The sequence below is a fragment of the Drosophila elegans genome, unplaced genomic scaffold, assembly GCF_018152505.1.
Source record: "Drosophila elegans isolate 14027-0461.03 unplaced genomic scaffold, ASM1815250v1 contig_183, whole genome shotgun sequence".
Classification (NCBI taxonomy): domain Eukaryota; kingdom Metazoa; phylum Arthropoda; class Insecta; order Diptera; family Drosophilidae; genus Drosophila; species Drosophila elegans.
Window position 1 is genome coordinate 1,690,500 of NW_024545550.1, and position 15,088 is coordinate 1,705,587.

General features: G+C 37.0%; 1 protein-coding gene across 1 annotated transcript in view; it reads left to right on the forward strand.

The window, feature by feature from the left end:
- The first annotated feature begins 11,469 nt into the window (after positions 1 to 11,469).
- The window catches only part of LOC108149740 (exostosin-1), a 66,293-nt gene continuing 62,674 nt past the window's right edge, over positions 11,470 to 15,088 (forward strand). The window contains exon 1 of the mRNA XM_041707667.1: positions 11,470 to 13,018. Coding sequence (XP_041563601.1) covers positions 12,210 to 13,018 — 809 coding nt within the window. The 5' untranslated portion in view covers positions 11,470 to 12,209. The remainder of the gene's footprint in view (positions 13,019 to 15,088) is intronic.

Here is a 15,088-nt window from a genome sequence, read left to right on the forward strand (position 1 = left end):
TCACTTTTTAAGTTTAACCATTGTCTTGACCACAATAAACTTATGTCTGTGAAGCTGAAATTATATCTAATTGTCATACACTTTTTAATAATTTGCGTACTTAGCCTTACTAAAAATTTAAGAAGCATATTGGTCATAAATGTGTAGAAACTTGAAATCTAAATTCAGCTTTGCTTAAATAATGTATTTCAAAAATGTTTAATTATAAAAATTTTTAATATTTTTTTTCAATAAAGACTTTAAATTTAGTCAAGCGTGTTAATTTAAATAAAAACTGAATTTTATGAAGGCGTCATGGCTGTTAATCATCATCTTAAAGCAATTGGTTTATAGCCTTGTAAAACTTTAATAACTGAAATTGCTCCTAATTACGGTAGTCATATAATATTTTAATGCAAATTTAAGCTGCACTTGAGGGCCAATTAAACATTCACCACAAGGTTGATGCACTCACTTAACCTAGTAGAAGCTCAGAAAAAAAGTGAATTCTTTAGAAGCTTATGAATTTCCTCACGTAAGCGAAGCCTTAAGTTCTGATGCCGAATTTGGACAGGTCCAAAGTTTTCTTTGCGGGGCCCACAGTGCGAATGCTTTATTTGTTGGACATCCGTTCGTTCCACTTTCAATTCGCCTCCCCCTACCACCTTTCACCATGGTCTTTCTATGAATCGTAGATGTAATAACAGTTTAGTAAACTACTTTTTTTTGTTATTTTTACAATTATTGTTACTGCACGAATCTCGGATTTGATGATATCGAGATGGGGGACGAGTTTTCTGAGTTGTTTTTTGGCTTGGAATTGAATTCAATGTGAAAAGCTCAAGGTAAGAGACCGCTTCAACTCATCGGTTTGGTTTACCGATAAATGTTTAATTATACATTGTTTTGGCTTAATGATGGCCAATGAAAGAAAGAGAGGGGTATGGGGACTATAGAAAGAGACAGAGAGAAAGAGAGAGAGAGAGAGAAGGGGGAGGTCCGGAAGGAAAGGAAACAACTTCAAACATTTGCCATATTTATGGCTCTATTTTGACTCTGCCTTCGCAAATTAGCACGCTATCGCCACCTCCTCGTTCTCCTCCCCTTACTCCTCCTCCCCCTCATTTGCATGCCAAAAGAGAGGGCCGAAAAAAGAAAGGGAGGGGTAGTCTCTTGGGCGTTACATTGACAAATTGTTTTGGTGCTCTCTTTTATCGCCGCTTTTATGCAAATTTACTTTGTATTTTATACTCATTTTTTGGCTTGTGGGTCTTCAGCGCCCCGGATTTAGCTCAGGGCTATGGCAATTTGACATTTTCAATCAAAATTTGTTAATTATTTATTTGTGATTATGGGCAAGCCATACAAATGATGTCTATCGGGGCGACTCCAGTTTCTGTACGCTTTTGTGGGCGATTCAATGACCTTTCGATTTGCATTTTCTGTTCGGTCTTACGGATTCATACGTATAATCGGAATTATGTTAATGATTTGAATAATTGGTCTGATATCCATCAACTTGTTTCCATTGTGATTAAGTGGCGTGTGTGGGAAATTAAACTAAGTGGGTCTTTTTATTTTCATTAGGGAAATATGGGTCAGAGGTTGATTGGAATATATGTCAGTATCAATTTGTAACTATACATTTAGTGGTTTTATTTTTAAATCATGGATTGTCTTTGGTTAAATTCCAATTAGCTTTGCCTCTTTATGTACAATAATTTATTTAATTAAATTACTTTTTATCGGTCAATTATTTCAGCTTCAGTCATTTGGACAGGCTAATAAAATTTAGCACACTGTTAATTTTAATTATACGAGCGGTCTAAACTCGCTTCTGGAACTTGCCGGTATCATCAATGAATAACTGGCCTGCATATCAAAATAAATCCGATTTATAAGCAATCGCATAAATTTTCAACGCGATGTTGTCACTTTAACAGCTGTCCACACACATAAAGGCATACACTTGGCAACAGACACAACACACCCACACACACATGTCCGTTTCAAGGACACCGGCAAAAGTAACCGACTTACGTATCAAAATATGCATGGTAAATATCTCCATGTACACAAAGAGAAATATAGTACAACAAGAATTCTAAATCTCTTCAAACATTTTATTTACACCCAGAGAAAAACCCCATAGTAAAATTAAACATTAAAATGTTTATTTATATTTATTTATTTATTTTTATTAAGACGTTGAACTTATAGTGTTGTATAAAAGTTCAAATTTGAATACATTTTATTGAATTAAAATTTAAAGTCATTTTACAAATTATCAAACATTTGTTTTTTAATTTTTTGAATCTTTTAAGATTTTCTGTAAGTTTTAAAATAGTAAATATGTCAATAAATATATGTATGTATATATGTAGATATAAGATGGGTACGGGCAAGTGTACATATTTGACAGCTGACATTTAGAAGAGGAGTGCGAGCTAAAAACTTGAGGCCTCGTGCGTGCGAAAAAAGGAATGCAATAAAAGCAAATGTGCGAGACAAAAGTATGCAGAAACAACGACAACAACGAGGTACATTATGCACAGATACACAAATTTGCATGCCAAGCTGTGAAATTTGGGGATAGCGGAGAAAATTGGGTGCGTTACAATATGTAAATAGAGTGGCAAACATTATTGGGCCAAACACTTCCTAAACCAACAAAAATGCTGAAAATAGGAAAGACATTTTTGGGGGTACATAGCTCCTCAAATCGAATTTTCCCTTTCGAAACCACATTTGATTTTAATTTGAAATGATTTTTTATTTTGCTTAACGAAACTTTATTAATCTTAAGTAATCAAAATTTTAAAAATTTTTGCTTAACTTAATTTAAGTCGGAAAATTTTTTTTTCTCCCATTCGAGGTTAGTAAAAACGTTTAAGCTTTTTTATATTTTAAAGCAGCGTTATCAAGTTATTGGTTATTAACGTTTTTCATCTGATTTGTAAATTGTAAAACTAGTTGGACCCAAAGATTTTACACCATAAAATAAATATTAAAAAATAAACGCCTAAAAATTTAAAATATTTCGAATGCTTTATCTTGAATCGGGAACTTTAATTCCTAGAATTCCAGAATTCCTAACTTTAAATGCCGTATCACTAGCAACTTTTACCCTTCGTTCATTTCCCCGTTAATATTTCATGGTCTTGAATCGCAGCTTTACTCCATGATAATTGCATTATTCACAGCAGTTGGCGCTCTTCTCGAGCCTGGTTGAAATTTTTTACTTGACCTACCTCAAGGCTTATGGAGCACTTAGCCCAGTCAGTTGCCAAAGGCGCGAGGAGGAGAATGGCCTTTCGGATGGAAACTAAAACTAAAGCTTGTGCGAAAGCTTGCTGATAAGCTCTGTAATGGCGCCATATGCAAGCCGGCTGCATAAACCGCCAGCAACAACTACAATACAAAATAACCCGAAAACCGCGTGATAAAGGGAAAACGGGGAAAACGCATGAAAAACTGGTGGCGAAAGGGGGAAAACGACGACAACAACAGACAGACTCACTAAGTGAGAGAGCCAAGTTATCAAAAGTAATTATCAACAAGAGACAGCAACAATGCCAGCCAGCGACTTATGGAGGAGCCCTGGGGGGTTAAAAGGAGCGGCAATCGCGGGATTCCGGGTGTACGAGTCCTGGCAACATGAGTAAGTCAGCGTTAATTAAGTCAGGACCCAAAACAAATGGCCAGCGCATCTAAAAGTGCATTCCGTTCCTGCAAATTTGCATTTGTTTGGGCAGTACAAGGGGTTTTCGGGTATTTTGGGAAGCATTGTTTAGAATTGTAAAGAGGTAAAAGATTCTGTGAATTTGTTAGTTAGAGATTAATTAAAATATTAGTGATACATTTGGATTTATTATTTATTTATTATTTACATTAATTCTGGAATAGACTAATACAGTTTTAATGCTGCCAAAATGAAACATAAAATATTTTAATAAACCATTCGTGTCACGACCTCATCAGTAGTTAGGTACCCATTTCTTGAATGCCCTCGGCGTTGTGTGCATCTTTAAAATCGCATTAAAGTTGAAGAGCAGTGCCGGCTGTCAGGCAGCATTGACCCTGCAAACGCACACAGGCGAACCCAGACCCTCAGACTCTGAGATACTGAGATACCGAGATACCCAGGTACCGAGACATGTGTAATTGAGGCAGCAATTTAGGCTGCATCATGCAACATTGCCAAACCGGAAGTGAGGCAGCACCACAAGCATTCGCACACATAGTATCCAGGGCTAAGATGGAGGTGGAGAGGTGAACGAGTGCATTGAAACTTCAGGCCGGTTTTCGGCCTGGTACTTGGAACTTGGTACTTGGTGCCTGATGCCTTTATTAAGCCAGCAAATAAAATCCTAAAACATCAAGGATACACTCGTTCTCATGCATAGTCAGGAGCAGCGACATCAGGAAAGCACTGGCGGAAAAAGAAATTGAAAAAAAAACAAGACATAAGTATTTAATAGTCTTATATTACTTCAAAGTAACAAGACTTCTCCAGTTTCTATAAGATAGTGTCGTCAAAGTATAAATATTGTTAAAATAAAGAAATCTTTCTAAAATTTAAATTTTTTTTTGTAATGACCAAATTATTTACGAAAATACATTAATTTAAAAAGAAAAAAAAATAAATTTTATTTGAAAATAATATGTTGACCTTTGCCAAACTAAATAATTTCATTCTTTCGTTTGTACATATTTTATTTATCCCCGACATTTAAAATTTTATTGTCATATGTTTTACATTTTTTTCTCATCTTAATGCTAAAATAAGAACTAAGAAATCGCTGACAACTTACTTTGAGCTTGCAAGTTATACTCTTCTACAACTTTTAAAGTACTTGTTAAGGTATGATCAAGGAAATTAACGCAACTATTTGAATTTTCTTTTAGTGCTTTGAAGTAGCAGCAGCAGCATCGCATCCTTCACATGTTTTGTATACAAGCGCAGGCAGTTGCAATTTATGCACACAACTTGTCAACGCAGGGCGGCGGCTCGAATGGCTCGACGGGGTGACGAAGGAGTGAAGACAACGGGGCCGAAGGAGTGAAGGAGGGGTGAAGGGGGGTTCGCAAGTGCTGCATTGGTTAGCCAGACGAGGACCTGGAGTGGGAAAGATGTGGGAGGTTGAATGCTTGATGGCAGCAAGCAATTTACACCGCACAATGCGTTGACACACGTCGTCCGCAAATGTGCGGCCAGAAGACAATGGAGAAACAGGGAGCCCAAGCGGGTCCTTGGGATCCCAGCAGCCATGGATCCAAGGATCCAAAGTCAAGACGGAGCTTCCTGCCTCATTAAGCCAGAAAAGTGTCAAATGTCCTGGCTGGCAGTGGCATGGATGAGCAGCCAGGAGCTCATCTCGTTCAGCTTCACTTGCAGTTCTAATCTCGAGCCTGAATTTACGACTCGGTGTCCTTTAGCCGGTTTACTTTACACACCCTCACCCGCCACCTCATAATTCACAGAAGTGTTGACAATGAAAACGAAATTCCCATTAAAATGCAATATGTTGCAGCAACCGAGTCACACTTGCCCAGGACAAATGTTTATCTGGCCAAGAGTATCGGAAAGTGGCCAGAAAGATTGGGTTTGCGTTTGGGCGGATGGCCCATGAATTTCACACAAAATTTATGATTATATTTTCTGTGTATTTAGTCGCGTTATTCAATTCCCAGAGTTTAATTGAATTTTTTAATTTATTTTTGAGAGCACAAATATTATTTGCAGTTTATTCTTGTATATTTGAAATATTTAAATTTCACATATAAGTTGTGATATCTTTGCAGAACAAATCTAAACATCCATATTAATTAAATAAACACGACAGGCATTTATTTGTACTAACAATGTTAATTTACATAAATGACGGAAATGATTCGTTAATTCCTTTACTTTTTATCATTTAAAACATCCGTTTTGGCTTCCAATTCAATTAAATTGTAAGCAAAGCAACAAATTAAAGCAATTATATCTGCTGAAATTTAATTTATCCAAGCTGCATTTCCTTTGTTTGTTTAAGGCTACAGATGAGTTCGGCTTGGGGGCATTTCGGGTGGCAGACTAATCGTTCTTTTGATCATTTTGCGGTTGATATATAAGCTGCCAGGGGTGAAAGAAAATCAGGCGGATTAAATTTACCAAAAATTTAAGTACATTTATGAAATTCGGGCAATAAATCCGTATGGATTCCTGTAAAAAGGACGACCTTGAAATCAGTGTCCGCTCGGGGAAATAAAACTCCCCTGGAAGTGCAGTAAAAGTTTGTGAAATTGCCTCTCAAAATTCCGTTACGCATAAAATAACACATTTTCCGGTTCACTTGGCGGGGAAAGAGCAGAAACGGGTCCTTATGCTCAAGGATTATGCATAAAATGTTTGCTCACTGAAACTGAAATTGTGTGTTTCCTTTCGCCTGCACATACGTATATATTTGCTTTGCTTTTTTCTCGTTGGCTAAATAAATTGAATTATTCTGCCACACAGTCGTTCATGTTCATATTTATTTCGGATTTGCCACGTGGCGTATGCGTTATATTGAAAGCCAAAGTCAAACACTTTTCTTCTTCTTTTCAAGCTTGTTGCTTTGATTGGCTGCAGCTTCTGCTTTTGCCTTAGAAACTCCTGTTTGATGTTTGCTAAACTAATTTGGCTGAAGTAGCAGTAGTAGCAGCCAAAATGAAACGAGGGAAAGAAGCAGTAGAAGCGGCGAAAGTTTCCTTCCCTCCTGTTTGCATATCAAGTATACGCAAAGTTGATTGGATTTGTAAACTGACCAAGACACTGTCCTCTAACACCCATTCCCCTAGTTAGAGACACCAGCTTAATAATCATTTCTGCTTAAAGCTCAACGTTGCCCAACGTTTTATATATGTATACTGAAAAAACTGAATGTCTATATACTTGTTTTTATATTTGTGCTCTAGATGTTTGTTATACTCCAGTCTAACAATAACAAAAAATGGTTAATGCCCTTTTGTTATTTAATTGCTTAGCACCATAACTTGTTTGAATACATTTAAAAATACCAAAATTCAAATATTTTGATATTTTACAATGCCTTAGTTTGTTTGTATATATTTTATTAATATTAATATTTTAATGTTTGTTGCTTTTCTTTTGTAGTTTAGTTTACTTTACTTTAATAACAAATAACATTTAGTATTTTTTCTATGTATAGCAACAGTGTCAAACAAAGTTACGAACTGTTTGCGTGTGTATTTGGTTGAGAGGATGAGTGTGTGGGCTGCCGTTATCCTTGGCACATCCTGCAGGCATCGACGTTCGGCCTGTCATGTTCACCTTCGCCATGGAAATCTGACAAGATATGTCATCTGCTCTTTCTGCGTCGCCGTGTGTTTGTGCATATCGATATTGCAGTTTCGGTGTTTCGTGTGCCAAGGAGAATGGGTTAACACCTCTACAACCATAATCGTTCACATCCGCATCGTAAAAAGGCAAAACCAGCACATAATGTTGCCACTTTAAAATGCCAAAAAGGTTTCCACTTTGCTGGAATATATGTTTTGTGTGTGACGATTCAAGGAATATCCCAGGGGCAAGCTGTCCCTTCCTTTGTACCACTTGCCCGTTTCAGGGCAAAAAAATATGCAGCGAAGATTAGCTCGAACGGCATCATAGTGATAAATGTGATATAATGTTTTAAGAAAATTTTATATTAAAGAATCTATATTCTTGTTTGACTGCAATTTGTTTTTTTATATGCTTTAAAAGCAATTTTATACTTTTATACTTAGATGTACAAAATTAGCAAACCTAGTTAAATAATAACTTTTAAAAGGCTTTACCGTGAATATTATGATCATGTTACCATTACTTTTATAAATTTTCCCAAAAGTATGCTAAGGAAAATGGTGTTTACTATCGACAACGTTAAATCAGAACGTCTCTTTTTATTTTGAAACGATGACTACATGAGAACTTTAGTAAAGCAATTAATTGTATTGTAATTAATTGATCGCTAAATCGTAGTAAAAAGTTGTTTCTAAAACGCAAAAGAAGGTGTAAATTGAATGTCTCCAGGAATTGTAGACGGATCTTTCTTAAAACCACTTGATTTAACCCACGTTCATATCACTCAACTAAATTTTCACAGCCCCATAAGCTTTTCGTATGGCTTTTTCCAACAAGCTCGTTAAAAAAATCTGTAGTAAAGTTTTATATAAACTGCGGCTGGCATTCTCCAGCTTTTTCAACATCTTCAGCATCCATAAACTCGAGGTGGCAACTAAAAGTGACGTCATAAATTTCGGTGGGTACTTAAACTGGCAGAAACTCCCTTCTTCGCCCAGCACTTTGACTTGTGGCTAATGAATTTATGTTGGCGTTGTTGCTGCTGTTGCAGTTGTAATTTTTCCCGGTTACTATTTTGATGAAGACGATGATGATAAAGCGGGAGCACCAGCAAAGGCAGAGCTTAAACTTTAACTGAGCCAGTTGATTGTCGTGTGGTCGTGCACTTGATAGCAGCTCAAGGCTTAAGCACAGAGAAAAAATATATACAATTTTCCTGCTACCTTAAAATTTAGAGGCGAACATAAAGAAAATAATATTTGGAGTTTACATTTTACACTACTAGGCTATAAGTTAAGCTTGGGATTTCATTTTTTAAAATTAAATAATGAAATATTATTAATTGATTAAATTAACAATGTTTCCTAGTAATATAAATTGCTTAATAAGCTTTCATTTATCTTAAAAGTTCTAAGTTTGAACATTTTTAATGGAAATGAATATAAAAATAGATAAAAGTGGCGATTACTTGGTAAAAAAAAATGTATTTAGAAATATTAAAATGATTATTATACTTTTTTCTTGGTGTTTATATTCAAAAAATATATACTTCTAATAAAGAGTCTAATCAAAAGTGCAAACAAATCTGACTATTTCTATGAATGTCTTTATTGACTGCATAAATATTAAAAGGGGCTTAGGGGGCACCACTGGCCATTGTAAATCCAAAAATTGTTTCATTAGCTTGGGACAGGAAGAACAACCGAGCGGAATATCCATCAAAGTTTCCACTTGAAAAGAAAAGGAGAGACAGATAGATAGAACGAGGACCCCAGCTGGCAGACACCTAAAAGTCCCCTTTAGGAAGTCAAATTATGCAGCATGTGCATGATTGATTAACTTTGAATGGGGGCGTTGTTCGTGATTTAGCAAAAAATGCAAATAGAGAGGAAAATTAACGTGTGAGCAAACCCAATAATCTCACAAAAGGCAGGACAACGGGGGACACGGCGACTGACACTTAATTAGAGGCACGCCGGAAACGGAAACGAGATGCATGGCCATCAAGTGGGTCGTGTGCACATACGGCGGAAGACGAGCAATTTGCACGGCCATTCTCTGGCAAGGTCACCAGGTTGCATCTGTGATATATGGTCTCTATGCCAAAATGTGTGAAAAGTTTTCTCTTGTGAGCAATGTCCTCACCATTTATTCTAGACAAGTTTTGCTTAGATAAAAAACCGTGCAAAATCAGAATATTATAAACATATTTTGTTAAATCATATCTCACGAAGAATAGTTATTTTTATTTAAATTAATATTAAAAAATCTTAAGTCGTGTGAAATTTCCACGTTTCTTTTCTATCTCTCCTTTCTTTAAAAAGAAACCTTGATTTAAAGCTGTCTATTTAAGCAATTTTAAGCGTTTCAGTTGCTAAAAAATTATTGTTTTTTTTTTCTGAAGCTGTTACTGGTTTGTCAGAAAACAATTAAATTGAAAAATAACAAATGAGGGCATAACCGGCAGGAATATATTGTTAGATGTGTTGTTTTTTGCTGAACTTTGTTTTGTGGTTTTGACTACACTTTAAATACGCTTCATGCTCTCCTGAATAAACGCATTTCGCAATACAACCTTGCAGAGAAAAAAAGTCTGTATTTAAATATGAATATTTTAAATTTAATGGTCATAACAACATTTTTTTTAAAGGATTAATATAAATTCGAAGTTCTGTTTATTGCAACCAAATTAAGCAAATGAAAAATAAATATGTTGGTTTTTAGTTTGTCTGGATGTGTTGCTTTTTATAACCTCTTCACTGATTTAAGTTGAGCTGGTTATAAGGTCATAAATGAGAGTGAGGGGTTGGAACTAATCAGGGGGAGTAAACGGAGTGTATTCCAACGCAGGAGTCAGAGATGCCTGGCATATTTCGTTTTCGGGCGAGATTTCTATCTAAGCGGGAGCCCCATAATTGCGGCCACAACGCAGGAAGTGCACAGGAAGAAGAAGACTGGCTAGGGGGCGTGGCCAGGGGGCAAGGGGGAGTGGCATTCCTGTGCATAATTGAAATTCCAGCCTAAACGCGTTTGTAACGGGAAATTGCGCGCTTGGCCAAAAAAAAAGCGCAAGCCCGGATGCAAGGATGCGGATGCGAAAATGTCCACTCCACAAAAACAGTTTATTTATTTTCGGTTAATTTTTTTTACAAATTACACGCATTTATTTTACGTAGCTACTCCATAAGCACGGAGAAAAAAGATAACCTCTTCTGAGAGATAAAATAATATTATATATGTAGATATATAGATTTTTTATAACAATTATATTAATATAAAAGGAAGGTTTATAGGAATCAAGGCAATTTTTAATTGATCTTTAAGGAATGAAACAAATCAGAAAAAGAAGTTAAAGTCAATACAATAAAATAAAGTCAAAATATATAAAATAACTATATTTAGTGATCGGCATTGAGTTGTGAAAGTTCGACTGTACATTTTCGAAAACATTGAAAACTTATGGGCCTATGACTATTGTTTCATGGAAATTAAACGAAAAGTGTTTATTATTTACCCCATGCAAACGCATTAATACCGGTGTAATTAGTTTTGGCAAATAATTAATAAAGGAATAATTTTACCTTTGGGTGACATTTGGCAAATCTACAATGCAAAATACGTGATGTGTGGACTACCGAAAATGTAATTAATTTCAAGCCGAACAATAATTATTACGATGCACCAGCGCGGCAAGTGTTTACAACAGTTATTGTAGTGGTAATTACATTTTGTAAACATATTACGCCCGGGGGATTCAATTTCCAATCCACGCAAACACCACCTCTTAAAACGCCCACTCATTAAGGGATTTATTTGGAAAAAAATCATTTGAAATTTGAATTAAAATATACAGCTGTTGCAACGGCGTTGCCACCTTTCAGCATTATATTAAACAAAGGGCGCCAAACTGCGCATGCTTGAGTTTTCCAATAAATTGGTGTATTCCAGCGGAGTCCTTGTGGAATAACTCAGTGTGATAAGTTGGCCAGTACACGCCGAGCTATCAAAACGTAAAGACGCGCCCTTTTAAAGCATTTTTGTGCACTTTAGTCGTTATCAACTAAGAAAAATATAAAAATATGGGAAGAAAAAGATACAAGACTCATTGCAGTATTAAGTGAATAACAAAAACAAAAAACTAAACTAAAACGGCATTGACTTTGAATATAAATTTAAAATTTAATATTGTTTATATTTTAAACACTAACGCTCGTTGCCAGAGCTGGCAACCCTACTGCCCGCTCTCTCTCTTTTCGGCTCTCATTCGGTGTTGCAAAATACCGCTCGGCCAGTGCTGCTCAACTCGCGACCGCCGTCTGATTTTTTAGCTGCTAAAAATGTTTTGTGTGTGTTTGTTTAATGTTTCTGTTGCTTAAGAGCGCAAAAGAAATGCTGAAACTAAATGAAAATGATGTGAAAAGCGGAGCCTAATGTGTGTGCGCAATGCATTTCCTCGCAAAGAGCGAGGATCGAACCCTGCCGCCCCCGCTTTCCCCCCCCGCGAATCGTTAAACGCGCCAGGAAATGAGAAATCATAAAAGATTATGAACGAAATGTGAATATATACATGTGTTTTTGCCGACGCGGTGTGTGTAGAATAACAACAAGTTCTGGCCATGTTTATCAGTCTTTGAATAGAAAGCAGCGGCCAAATAAATAAACCAAAAAACGAAAATGCGCGACAACTAGTGTAAATTTGTGTTGTTGTTGTTGTTGTTGTCGGAACCCCCGCCTCTCGCACACACACACGCACGCTCTCCCACTCACACACACACACACGCAGCCTCCAAGGAAAACTAAAAGTTCCGCAAACATAATTATAAATAAAAAAAAAATTGGAAATTCAAAAAAATCAAAATTATTAAGGATTTAAAGAATTTGGATTTACTAAAGCCACAAAATGCAGGCCAAAAAGCGTTATATACTGGTCTTCGTCTCATGCGCTTTTTTGGCCTACGCCTATTTTGGAGGATATCGCCTGAAAGTTTCGCCCTTGAGACCCCGTAGAGCCCAGCACGAATCGGCCAAAGATGGAGGCGTCCAACCCCACGAGCAGTTGCCCAGTTTTATTGGTTCCCCCGAACTGCAAGAACTTAAGCTACTGCAGGGTAATCAATCGAAGAGCACGGGCAACCCGATAAAAAAACACCAGGTAACTCCACGTAAACCCGACTGCCGCATGGAGACCTGTTTCGACTTTACGCGCTGCTACGATCGCTTTTTGGTCTACATCTATCCACCGGAACCCCTCAACTCCCTGGGCGCCGCCCCGCCCACCTCGGCCAACTATCAAAAGATTCTCACTGCCATTCAGGAATCGAGATATCACACCAACGATCCCTCAGCCGCCTGTCTTTTTGTGCTCGGTATCGATACTCTGGATCGGGACTCACTATCCGAGGACTACGTCCGGAATGTCCCATCCAGATTGGCGAGATTGCCGTATTGGAATAACGGACGAAACCACATCATTTTCAACCTGTATTCAGGCACCTGGCCGGATTACGCGGAGAACTCGCTGGGTTTCGATGCGGGGGAGGCCATTTTGGCCAAGGCCAGCATGGGAGTGCTCCAGCTGCGACACGGATTCGATGTCAGCATACCGCTCTTCCACAAACAATTTCCGCTGAGGGCCGGCGCCACGGGCTCCGTGCAGTCCAACAATTTTCCCGCCAACAAGAAGTATCTGCTGGCCTTCAAGGGCAAGCGGTGAGTCCATAAACGTTATCCATTTAATCAGGTTCAATCTTAATTGGGATAATAGCAAAGAGTAGAACTCCGTTAATCGAAAGAAAATATATTTTTAATTACAAATCTGAGAGCGGAGGGTGAGAAGCTTCTGTATTATAAGATATTTTTATTCCAACAAAATGTTGTAATTACGTTCGGAAATACACATTCACATGAATGAATTGGTAATACCACATTGTTTATCTTGTTGATACGGCAGATAAGATAGGCAGAATCAAAAGTAGTATCTGCTAGCCTTCTTGGGCCAGATCTAACAAAGAGGGCTTATAGAAAATTGTTTGAAAGTGAATGCATGCATGAGAAAATGTATTTTTAAGAGTGCTGCTATAAATCTTTAAAGTGAAATGTGTATGAATCATTTGTGTTTTTGAGTTCTTAAGAAGTATATTTGTTCTTATGAGCCTGCAAATGTATACGAAATGTAAATATTTCATGTATATAAAAAGTTAAGACCATTATAATGGATTAACTACTGAATACCCATAATTAGCTAGAATACATTTCTAATTCCGAAGAGTTGATTAATATGCAAATTAAAAAGTATCTGCTAGCGTTGAGAGGAAAATAAATGTATTATTTCAAGGGAATTGTTCAAAAGGTATTGCTTGAACTGGGAATAGAAATTTAAATATATAGTAAGCTTTCTGATAAAGTAGCCTTCTGATTTTGTAGCGGCAGTTAGGCGCCAGTTTCGGTCTTGTGCGATACATTTTTTAAACGCCTTAAGTTTAACTGAAAGAAAATCTAACTTATATACCAGTAATAAATTGATTTTACCACAATTATAGCAGCCTGTATCTGTATCTTTTAAACCCAATTATAATAAGACAGATTTTAATAAACATCAATAAATTAAAAAAATATTTTGAATTCTGTACTTCAGTTTGAATATCTTTTCTGCTACGAGGTCATGTGGTCAGAAGTAATCTTTTTGTATGTGAAACTGAATTCAAGGAAGCGGCTTAAAGTTCAAAGGTTTAAGTTGTGGGAAAAAGTAATTTGCTTAAAAGGAACTCTTAGATCTTCAAAGGGACTTCGAAAGCAAGTAGTTATTAATTTTTAGCAGAGCTTATACAGCCTTAGATAATCCTGAATATTCCCCATGTCTTTAATAACTTAAAAACAAGGAAAACAAGCCACTTTGTCAGGCTAAGCAATAAACTATGCAATTCCTGCTTGATTTTCCTACGCTCAGAGTGCAGCGTAGGTGGAACAATACAGACCAGTCTTAAATTCCCCACCGATTGAAATAACCCCCATTTGAACCAGTCGTCTGGCTTAGTCAGGCGGCAAATTGCAGGTTGCATCTATCGATGCCATTCCTCAGGCCACACCAAAAAACTGTATGAAACTAGAGGAGCAAATGTGAAAACCCAATCGAAATCCGAAACGTTTCACTATTCGAGTTTTCAGGCCCCCCCCTTTTTTTTTTTGGGCCATTCAAATTGAAAAATCGTCTAGCAACGCGTCATTCGTCATGTCCTTCCATATTCCAAGTTGCTAGTTGCTCCTGTTTTTGGGCCTAGTTCCCTTGGTGTCCTGGGTCCTTTTTTGCTGTTGCTACTCTTTTGTTTGTCGCCGCTTTATTGTTGTTTACTCGATTCTGCCACCCACAACAACAAAAGATACGGCAAAAGCAACAACAAGGATGACGCTTCCTTTGATATGAAACTCGATTCAATAGCAGGCATCAGGGCACACGAAAAAATATCAATTTTACGGGATATCCTGTGGTAGTATCAGAATATTACAAAAAACGTATTGATATGTGTTTGTTTTTTTAAGGCTTCTTATCGAGCTTTGACCAATTTGTTATCACGTAAAATAACGGTTCAACGATGCTAAACAATACAAGTTTTAATTTTTTTAACTCTTATGTTAAAAAGGAATACATTTTTTCCAGTGCAGGAAGCCCCTGTAATCTGACCTTTGCCCCGTGTGTGTGGGCAGAAGGCAAGCGTCTAAGGTTGGGACCCTTCTACGTCACCTGATATCCACGTGTGGACATGAGCTCATTGTGCCCTAATT